General features: G+C 41.1%; 1 protein-coding gene across 1 annotated transcript; it reads right to left on the bottom strand.

Annotated features, from left to right (window-relative positions):
* WHR1 (winged helix repair factor 1) lies at nt 1–11,903 on the bottom strand. The gene is made up of 7 exons (XM_077483192.1): nt 11,746–11,903; nt 10,318–10,467; nt 10,042–10,187; nt 7,932–8,167; nt 5,693–5,790; nt 2,398–2,545; nt 1–226 (listed from the first exon to the last, which is right to left on the bottom strand). The coding sequence occupies exons 2-7, from the start codon at nt 10,424–10,426 to the stop codon at nt 181–183; spliced, it is 783 nt and encodes a 260-aa protein (XP_077339318.1). The 5' UTR covers nt 10,427–10,467; nt 11,746–11,903; the 3' UTR covers nt 1–180.
* Nucleotides 11,904–11,909: the final 6 nt, after the last annotated feature.

Below are 11,909 nucleotides of genomic sequence, written 5' to 3'. Positions count from 1 at the left end.
TAACTTAAATAAATAACTATTTATTAAAATTACATAGACATGAAAATGGCACAGATTAGTTTGGAGATTTGTGGCATGTGAATTACAGCATGTGTACATGGGTCCCAGGATCCGGCTCAGGAATGAACACAATAGGTGAACTATGGATATGATTCTGGAGGCACATGAGGGTGGGAGGCGCTAATTGTCTGATAGGCGAAGAAGCATCCCAGACGCTGTAGGAATGCTGAAAGAGAACAATAAGATATGAGGAAAAAGAAACCCTACATAATATACTTAAAATAGAAGTAACCATTATATAGGTGGAATTTGCACCACAAAAGTCTTTATGAAACACTTGTCAACCTGCAGGACAGAAATTAAACAGTATAGGCTTATTCAATAAAAGCACAGTGCCCCCAAAGTAGACAGATTTCATCTTGAATTCATTTGACTTTATTAAAATGAATTCTGATTGATTGCAGTGGGTTGCTTTACATTTTTGTTTTTCTCTTTGCAATATTAACTGAATAAAGTGACTGGAAACAAACACTGGATTCCAGCAGCAGTGGCGGCCAATTAGCCTGTACAAAAGTAATGACAGGTTGAGAGGAGCTGTCACTGTCCACACGTATCTGCACATGCAGTGGTTACCTGTGGTTAAAGATGGATGTCCAAGCCTAGATGCATCTTTTTGTGTCTAGCGGCGATCATTTGTTCTTAACTGCAGGTCACTGCTACATGTTTATTTACCCGCAGACAGCCACAGCCTGTCATTCATTAACACCAGAAGAGCGGCAGCAGCTAAAGATAATCACAGGCAAATTCATCTGCAAGAAGCCACTGCAGGAATTTGAAGACTCTCGTGAGCAAGGCCAAATAGGCTCACAGACCAGCAGGAAATATCTCAGGCTTCCAAGTTGTCTGACTACGGATGCAAGTTATTCCTGGAAGACTAATTTCTCGGCACTGTTTAAAGCAGTATTTAACTCAAAAGCAATTTAATATATTGCAGCAAACCAATTCTTAAATGTGATGGCTGCATTTGTTTTCTTTCCATTCCTGTGTAAGCTTTGTATTCTATGAATAAATACAAAGCTACCTCCGATTGTGACATCATCTGCCCACCTCTCCTCCTCAGCCAATCAGAGGAAGCTTTGTATTAATTTATAGAAAACAAAGTTCCTTATGAATGGCTGAGCAGCAATCAGCCCAAATTTTGTTTTGGAGTGTGACAGGAAATCCCTGTCAAACTTCTGGAACACAGAGCTATATACTGTATGTAGCTGATGATACATACAGGTAATAAAGCGCACCTGTTAGTGCAGTAGATAGTTTGTTTGGGCCAGCTTGCTAATTCTAATTGCAGACACAATCTAAGACTAACCTATCTAACCGTGTAAATACGTTTCTGAAAGAGATCCGGTCCCACGCTGAGCTATCAGAGGAGGCTTCACTGTGTAGGAGGGTGCAGAGGAGGCAACGACAACGGAAGCCCCACAGCAATGCCCCGAACACACAATTGGACATTGTTCAGACATTCCAACAACAAAATCCATGGATTTTTTTCCAACGGATGTTGGCTCAAACTTGTCTTGCATACACACGATCACACAAAGTTGGTCGGAAATTGCGAACGTCAAGAACGCGATGACGTACGACAAACGGAGAAAAATTAAGTTCAATAGCCAGTGCGGCTCTTCTGCTTGATTCAGAGCATGCGTGGAACTTTGTGCGTCGGAATTGTGTTCACACAATTGGAATTTCCGACAACGGATTTTGTTGTTGGAAAAATTTGAGAACCAGATCTCCAAATTCTGTGCGACGGAAATTCAGGTGAAAAAATGTCCGATGGAGCCTACACACGGTCGAAATTTTGGACAAAAAGCTCTCATCGAACATTTTTCATCGGAAAATCCAACCGTGTGTACGGGGCATAAGTCTATGGGTGACGTCACTTCCCAGGTTTTGTCGGTTTTGTCCTGCACAGAGCTTCTGTCACTGGACTGGATCGGCTTCAGAAAAAATATGTATCGCAAGTTTTGCTTTACAGGTTTAGAAAGGTTAGTCTTAGATTGTGCCTGCAAGTAGATTTAGAGATTTTAGTTTTAGGCTGGACTTCCCCTTTAAAGTTTGTTTGTCTTTTAGGTTATAAAAAAACAGAAATACGCTCTGATGAAAGTGTATAAGTGTCAAAGCGCGTTGGCTTTTGGTGCTTTATTTTCTAATTAAGACAGTCTACCTTAGGGCACACAATTGTTGAGTATTATTTACGCTCAACTTATTCTCAGTAGAGAGTGGCAGAGCAACCAAATCTTTAGGGTTAAATAAGGGTCTTCTCCATTCTTTCTCTTCCAAAATGGACACATTATACTGAGTTATTGGTCTTCATCAGTATTGTACATTTTTTATACCCACCAGTCCACAAGACCCGCGCCTATAATGTCATGAATGTGATATTCCATCCCTAAGCGTAGGGCAGGGGGTGGTTTCCGGGTGGAGAGGTCCGTAAGGAGGACTTCTTTATACCGCGACTTGTTGATCTGAGACACAAGGGCCTTCCGTCCTGAAACAGAAAAAGTAAAAACATTTCTGCGCTTTTGGTAAAGGAAAAAAAAAAAAAAAAAAAAAGGAAGGTACATATGACTTTTTTTTATTTTTTAAACTGCATTAGGTGTTTATATGTATGCTAAAGGAGGAAAGCCACTTAGGAAAGTTGTGCCCCCCCCCCCCCCCCCCCAAGAGATTTTGCAAGTATGCTAAGCATTAAGGAGAAGGGGTGTTGGAATTGGTTATGGTTTGCTTTAAAGTGTGTGTACCCCCAAAAGATTGTTTACATTTGAAAGACATCCAGAAGCTGCATTCCCACAATGTGGGGATCTGACTGGCAACCTCATCCTTATGATTTGGAGATGCCCCAAACTGAATAGGTATTAGTTAGATATTCTTGATAGCATACAAGAATGGGGTGTCCTTGGGATTGGACCCCATGTTATGTATATTGGGCTATATGGACAAGGGGGGCCTTGTCACACAATACATAAATGCCAGCGTTTATTTCAGGTTCTGAAGCTTACATAGTAAGGTTGAATAAAGACACTAGTCCATCCAGTTCAACCTGAGCAAGTGTCTATAATCGTCCCTATACATTGCACGCTCACATCGGTCCCTATCCTCAAGGAGCCAACAATCCACGGTCCCCATTCATATACTAAGGCCAATTTTGGGCAGAAGCCAATTAACCTACCAGCATGTCTTTGGAGTGTGGGAGGAAACCGGAGTACCCGGAGGACACCCACGCAGGCACAGGGAGAACATGCAAACTCCAGGCAGGTAGTGCCGTGGTCGGGATTTGAACCAGCGACCCTTTTTACTGCTAGGCAAGAGTGCTAACCACTACACCACTGTGCCACCCAAGCTTGTTATACTTAACTGCTCTGTGCAGTTTTTTTTTTGCACAGAGCAGCCCTGATCCTCCTCTTCTCGGGTCGCCCACCGGAGCTCCTGGCCCCTCCATCCTGTCGAATGCCCCCACAGCAAGCAGCATGCTATGGGGGCACCCAAGTTGAGCCACAGCTCTGTGTGTCTATTCAGACATAGAGCTGCGGTTCAAACACGCCCCCGCTTTCTTCAGATTGGCTAACTGACTTTGACAGCAGCGGGAGCCAATGGCACCACTGTTGGGTCTCAGCCAATCTGGAGGGAGAGTCCCGGATGGGCGAAGCACTTGTGCACATCGCTGGATAGAGATGGGGCTCAGGTAAGTATTAGGGGGGGGCTGCTACACACAGAAGGTTTTTTTTATCTTTATGCATAGAATGCATTAAGATTTAAAAAATAAAAAATAAATAAAATAAAAAACACACCTTCTGCCTTTACAACCACTTTCATTTGATAAGGGCAAAAATAAATATCTGTTGATCCTTGAATTGGAGTGAGCTAATCATTTCCAGTGCTTTCTGCTTGTTCTGCACGCTTATCAGTTACTTTATTCCCAGCTCTCTCTGTGGACTACAGAACAAATCCCTCTATGTAATGGAGAGGAGAGTGTTTGTTGTCAAAGTCAAGAGAGCAACCTAGGGTCACAGTACTGCTCCTCCAATACAGTAGAGTGAGCGAACAGAACATTGTCACCTCATGTTACTTGGCAGGAACACTAGTTGAAAAAAGCAAAAATAATAATTTTTGACTGGTTGCTCAAGGATAACTTTATATTTCATGAACCTCTCTCTTATCTGCACCTTCCTCCTCACCCTCATCTTTGGAAAAAAATACCTGTAATACTGGTCACAGTTCATATCTGTGCACTGGGGTAAAGTGCAAGAAATCACGAGCATTCTCGCAGCAAACAAAATGATGTGTCCTTCTTGCAGGTGCCATTCATTATTAATGGAACCCCAACACACTTTTGGTAAGGAGCACACCTTGTAGCGCACCAAGAGTACCATATATTTTGTTGCAGTGCGTAAAAAAAAAAAAAAAAAAAAAAAGGGGGGGGGGGGTGGGGGGAGTTTGAGACCTGAGGTCCTCTACCTCACCCCCACAGCCCCGCACCTGTAATCTTCTGGTGCTGCAGGGATTAATACAAACACTGGATCTGTCGAAGGCACTCTTCAAGTGTGCAGCCTATGCTTGCCCTCCTCGTCCCCCTTCCCCATTTACAGACTGAATTGAGGATGTGGTCATTTAATTTGTCCAGCTGTCCTCCATTTATCGAACACTTTACATTGCTGGAAGCTAAAAGTACAGCTTCTAAGAATAAGAGTGGTAGAGGGACCAAGGCAGCACTCCTTATGAGTGCCTGTGACAGGTCTAACACTAGTATTAACCCCTGCAGCACCGAAGATTATGGCGTTGGGGGCAAAAGGACACTGTATATCAAGAGAGCACAAGGGACACTTCGTATTGAATGTAAATGCAGCCCATTGTGCTGTAAGGAACCCTTATTTACACCATCTACCTGTTGGACTATTGAGAGAGGGTCTTTTTGATAGAAGCTGAACATCCGAGTTCCCTTTTTGTTTCTTGTTTATTGATTATATATACACCTATTGTTTTGATATCAATACCCTCTATTACTAATGGGAGTCGGAGTAACCATCTCTGCACCCTTCATATGCGAAGGATAGCCTAGGCGTTCCCTGGCAGTTTTTCCGGTTTGATCTATTTTCCACGGGTTGTTGTCCTTGGTTTGGGTTCCAATATGCAGGTCTCCCCATAGGCCTATCATATCCATTCGGGCTATCAGGCATTGAGCCAGATGATAGGTTGAAGCCCTGAAGAAGCAGCTGTGGCGACGAGACATGTTGGAAGCTCTCTGAACGGTCTGACATCTTTTTGATTTTATTCATGGGGGGGGGGTTTACATTGCCCACCCAATGTAAAATGTTTAATTCTTTGTAACAAAGTTCTGGATTTTTAGAACGTTCTTTGTATTTGATTATATAAGATGAGATATGCAAAGGGGCTGTTGTTAAACACCTATTTCCCCTCACCTTTCTTTTGACTATCTTTATTGGGTTGATGGCCTTTTGGTATATAACAAGATTAGCTACTTTAATGCCTCTCTCCCATACCATTACAATTGCGGTATCATTTAAAGGTCTCTGTACTCATCACTACACATTTGTATTGCCTCACTGCGTAATCTTGCTGGTGAAGAGAGGGGACAGAATGAGTGCAGATGCAGAATTATACAGACCAGGATTCTGACCTTTTACAAAATGTGAGATAAACTTCCCTGCGCCGGGCACTGACAACCACCAACTCCCAGCATCCTTCACGGTGAGCAGTCCAGAATTGACCAGCTGCCTGTAAGAAAAGCATGACTGTAATCACAAATCACAATCAACCTTACTACCATCAAATCCAAGGACAGAATAGGCTCCCCCATGATCTTTGTCGTTTACATACTCATATACTGGACTGTATACGGGCAAGACAGATACACAGCCTATGAAGAAACTGTTCATATCACGAAGTCAGAACTAGCAAAATGGAAAGCTGGTTGACCATCCCTATTCTAATGCCAACTCAAATCTAATATTAAGTTGTAGTCTTATGATAAACTAGTGCATGAAAAAAAAAAACAAAAAAAAAAAAAAAAAAATGTATTATTATTAATAATAATAATAATAATAATAATAATAATAATAATATGTACACACACACACACACACACACACACACAGTTATAAGAACTATTTTTGTAACGGTTTCTATACATAATTGGGGCTTTTTTTTTTCCAGCGGGAACACAGGGGAGTGCAGTTCTGGGACCTCCAGCATGGAATATATTTAATGTCAAGGAGTACTAGAGGGTCTATGGTCGATGGGAGGGATCTATGGTTGCTGGCTGCTGGGAGATCTAGCGTTGCTAGTGGGGGTTTATTGTCACTGGAATTGGGGTATTTTTTGTGGCAGCTCTATTGTTGCTGGGTGAGTCTACTGTTGTTGGGCAGGTCTATTGTTGGCTGCAGGGGATCTATTTTATTGCTTTTCTTGTTATCAGTATCCATTTCCATACAAATTACTTGTTTTTTTTTAATCTTTGAAAGGGGTGGTACTGGAAGATGGGTAGGGGGTGGAACCAAGCGACAGTGCCCAGAGGTGGGAAGGGGGACAGAGACAAGGTGCGATATGGAAGGAGGGAGTACCTGCATCTATTGCCTGAGAAAAAAAGTCCTGTACATAATACAGTATTAGTCTCTCTCATCCTCCTAAGGAAGCGAAGCATATACAAGAAATTCATAGAGCAGGGGTATTGAATTAAAATTCAAGGTGGTCCGGTCACTAAAATTTTCTTTCGGTCGAGGTCTGAATCTCAAGTCTCTGCCATGAAAGATTGTACGCGTTTACTTTCCTTTTTTTGGTGCAAACCACACTCTCTGGTGCTTTTTGTTTCCTCAACACATTCTGGTAACACTTTGTAAATGTCCCTAATAGTGTTCCCCCTTACATCAGGTGCCCCTAACAGAGTACTTTATTACACCCCTTATATCAGGTATTCCCATCAGAGTTCCCACTTGCATCAGGTTTCTGCATCAGAAGGCCCCCTTACATCAGGTGTGCCAATCAGAGTCCCCCTTTACATGCGGTGTCCCCATCTGAGTGCTACCTTACATAAGATATTCCTGTCAGAGTGCCCCCTTACATCAGGTGTCCCCATCACATCAGGTGTCTCCATCATCATGCTCCCTTAACATAAAATGTGCCCATCAGCCTGCCCCTCAACATAAAATAAGGGGCATGCTGATGGACACATTTTATGTTAAGGGGCACTCTGATGGGCACATTTTGTAGTGCTGTGCCCATCAGAGTGAACCTTAGCATAAAATATGCCCATCAGCATGACCCTTAACAGAAGATGTGGGAGTCAGCAGAGGTGGCAAGCTGCAGGGGGAGGAAGCTGCGAGGTATCATACCGGCCAGCAAGGAGTGAGTCAGGAGCAGCAGGGGGTTGGGGCTCGCACGTGACGGCACGCCTTAACTCGCAGCACCGCAAGGAAGTGAGAGCAGTAGTCAGCAGCAGGGGGTGGGGCACACACACACACACACACACACACACACGTCACTGGGATGCTTACAGTCCCAGCAACCAATGACTGCAGAGATGTGGCACTACACTGGTGGCCTGACGGCTGGCGTAAAAAAAAAGATCCCATTACACACTGCATCTTTAATCCAAAAATGTAAATCTGTAAACTCAGTTAGTTTGGATTGATTTTAGGAGATTGAATTACCTAATGCAAAAGGCATATATTGAACAAGGATATTCATATGTGGGAGGAATTAGAATGATGCAATAATAAATATATAATAATAATAAAATATAATAATGCAATTTCTTCTGAGTTTTAGAACTCTGTTTAATATAAAAAAAAAAAAAAAATCTTTGCATTTTTATATCCTAATGTCACTCTCCTTATTTAAACCAATGTTGGTTCTCTTACGTGATCTCTCGGTCACTGAAGCGGTGTTTGTGCATCATTTCCTCTCGGTTGTAGCTGATCTTAGAAGAGGAGAACAGGCTGGAGTCCAGGAATTTCTGGACAATGGCGGCTCTGGAACTCTCATCAATGCTTCGGAGCACTGTTGTGCGCAAATCCTCGCTCAGCGCTACTAAATAGGTGTCAGGATCAAAGCCTGGCTGAACTAGGCACACCTCACCCTTCTGCTGTAAAGAGCTCTGCAAAGACAAGGAAAAAGACCCATACAGCAAGGCATGCTGGGTACAGACTGTCACAGCGTTATCATAATAAATCATACATGTACAAATCTTTGATCAGTTGTCATTCTCAAAAACGAGTGCTATGTACCCTCCTGGGTGGAGCAATTTATCTTTCGAAGATATGCCTTGCAGTCATCAGTAAACATTTAGTGTAAAAGGCTGAAGATGGACCAAAGATAAGAAACTTTCAATTGAAATTTCTGCCTAAAAAGTGGAACTAAAGTTAAAAAAGGGGGGGGGGGGGGGGAATGTCCCCTCCCGCTGCTTGTAACAGCTGAGCCACATCGGTTGTTATTACGAGAAAGCCAACCATCCGCTCTATATAGCAGTACCCGTTGAAGCAATAATCGGTAATATTGGCAAGTTTGTGACCGATACCAATGCTTCAAAAATAGTGAATATTGGTCGACCCCTAGTGATAATCCGGAACGGCAATCAAAAAGTAATAAAATAAAAATAAAATATCCCGATCACCCCACAGAGTAGTACAGCATCACTGATCTACTCTGAAAGTATGTAAAAGAGAAAAAATAAATATATAAAATAAATAAAAAATAAAAATAAAAAAAAATGTATACCTTTTTTAATACATGCTGTCACCAGTCAGTTTTCCTGATCACTGCCACACCTGTAATATGATGATGCTGTACTGCACAGGTGACAGTAGGTTAAAAAGTATATCTTAAAAAAATTATATATATTATATTATATATATATATATATATATATATAAATATAAATAAAACGAAATCAACCCCCCCCCCCCAAAAAAAAAACGAAAAAAAAAAAAAAAAAAGACACCCTTGCAACTTTTCTTACTAAATACCTCAGACTCAAATGGCATTTGTACTCTCCTGGAATTTTAAGGACCTCAAGAAATGAGCTAGACTGTCAGTACATTAGGACTGATCGAGAATATATAAATTTTTTATTTTATTCTTTTTTTGTAAACGCTATAACTTTCACACAAACAAAATTAACATACACTTTTTTGTGTTTTTTTGTTTTGTTTTTTAACCAAACACATGTAGCAGAACAAATTTTGGCCTAAATTTATAAAGAAATTTGATTTTATTGGATATGTTTTTTAACAGAAAGAAGAAAATATTGTTTTTTTTTTATGCTCTTTCGTTAATATAGCAAAAAATAAAAAACCCCAGTGGTGATCAAATGCAAGCAAAAGAAAGCTCTATTTGTGTGAAAAAAAATAAATAAAAATGTATGTAAAATGAATTTGCATACAATGTTGCATGACCGTGCAAGTGGTTAAAACAGCTAATAATATTCCGGGTACATTTAAAAAAAAAAAAGCGTATGCAAACTTGGTTTTCTATATAAAGCAGCCACCGTCTGAGTAGAAATGCATGCTGCAGTGAAAGACCCTTTTTCTCTATTAGGAAGCACTAACCTCTCTGCAGAGGTCTGACAAGCCCTCTACGGCGTCAAGGACAGAGCTTTCCAAATCACAGAGATATAGGCCTGATATACCACTGCAGAGAGACCACACAGGGAGCAAATATCCTTCTCTGAAGCATGCTGGCAGTTGACAAACTTTTCTAGTCAGGCTGTGGCTGCTTTCGGAAGAAAACCTACTGCATAACTTTACACACTTTTTGTTTTGATGCACTTGAAAAGTATTTGGCCAATTTAAATTGAAAGTTCAATTGGGCTTTAAAAGGCAGCTTCAGCTAATCCTATAGATTTGTTATTAAGTAGAAAAGTCCTTGTCTGAGTGTACAGATCTATGATCCGTATACCTCTAGCTACCCAACGAGAAACAGGCGGATATCATTCTTAAAAATAAAAAATAAACAGTTTGAGAAGTCACCCACCAGCAGCCGGTCTACAGATGTGCGGTCCTGTATGATGCTGTACATTTGATGGCGCAGAAACATAGGTGGCAAAGTGTCGTTAAACAGTTTGCGGGGGAAGAGAGCACACAGGTATGGCACAGCATCCTGGGGGTTATCTGTGAAATCTAGTAAATAAAAATATAATTTAAAGTAAAAAAAAAATTCTTTAGATTTGGATATTTTTTTTTTATGGTCATCTGTGTCCCTATAATGCCTTGCCCGGGTAGGTGTGAGGTCTTCTGCCACCCTCATTACCTGGATAGGGTGATGGCACCGTGCCAAAATTAGTTTTAGTTGCGCAGTTTTCCTCTCGCTTTTTCTTCACTTTGAATGTTTCGCTAATTAGCTTCCGCTTACGGTCCATGGGGGAAGGGAGAGGGGTAAGGGAGGGAGAGATCAGGAATCCTGATAAAAAAAGACAGATAAACATCAGAGGATTAGAGTTTAGACTTTATGATCCTTTGGCAGAGATCAAGCGACTGGCTGTTGTGGGGTTCAGGAAAGCATTTCAGGCGCTATTGAATCGCTTTGCATTTATTTCAATCGAGAGGGATGTTTTTTCACCGCCCTGCCAACGCAATTCCCTGGTGTGAAAGCATTCATTGATTTTAATGAAAATAGGTTTTTCGTGAGCTTTACAGACGCTTCTTTTAGCGTGAAAGCAGCCTAATAGTTTCACATAACGCAGGAACATCCACACGTAGAACACCTAACGTTAGAGACGATTTATTCTGCCAAAGCAAATACACTTGAGAGAGAGAGCGAGAGAGAGAGCGAGAGCGAGAGCGAGAGCGAGAGCGAGAGCGAGAGCGAGAGCGAGAGCGAGAGCGAGAGCGAGAGCGATCAGAATGTATGTGATGCCATTAGGATATATATATATATACTCACAAAGCGGTGTGTGACATTATGGAATATATAATCATTAGGCTGTATGTAATGTTATTAAAGAATATATTTAGTCATTAGGTGAGCTCAGGCAGGATCAGACTAGGCTCTGACTCACATGGGTGAGCCTACCAAGGAAGCTGTCACCTGTGCTGGTCAATCATCACACATCCCTTGCATACGTACAGCAGAGGGGTGAGGAATGTCCTGGACGCAATGATTGACCAGCACAGGTGACAGCTTCCTTGGTGGGCTCACCCATGTGGGTCAGAGCCTAGTCTGATCCTGCCTGAGCTTATCCCAAGTCATTGGAGAAATATATATATATATATATATATATATATATATATATATATATATATATATATATATATATATTTTTTTTTTATTCTTCATTAGATTGTATGTAATGTCACTAGAGTATATATACTCTGCACGTGGAGAATACGAACATGCCATTATGGAGTATAGATAGCTGCTAGATTATGATGTCAGGGAATATATGTAGTCATTAGTAAGTATTATATATATATATATATATATATATATATATATATATATATATATAATTAATAGCAAAAATACATACATTCTAATGACTATATATATATCCTAATAACAATACATACATTCTAATGACTGTGTATCCCATGAAATTACACCCAGTAGAATATGAAACACATTTTATCTATAATAATCTATATAGAAATGAAGTCTCCATGTAACAATCGCGAAATTCGGTTCAATAAATATAAGCAAAAAACAGAAACAAAATCCACGTCCACAGCCAACACTTACCAACTCTTCCTCCTGTACACCTCCTCCGGTATTCCCCAAATCAGCACTGGGAGGTGTCTCCTAAATGGACAGCTGCCCCGGTATGTTCGGCCATGTTCTCGGAGACCAGGGTCCCATAGAAAGCTAAGGGAATAAGAGACGACAAAATGGAGTCTATGGTGAAG

This window comes from Lithobates pipiens, unplaced genomic scaffold (assembly GCF_037356315.1).
Source record: "Lithobates pipiens isolate NorthernLeopardFrog02 unplaced genomic scaffold, aLitPip1_a1.2 Scaffold_1, whole genome shotgun sequence".
Taxonomy (NCBI): Eukaryota; Metazoa; Chordata; class Amphibia; order Anura; family Ranidae; genus Lithobates; species Lithobates pipiens.
This window is presented reverse-complemented; position numbering and strand designations above follow the sequence as displayed.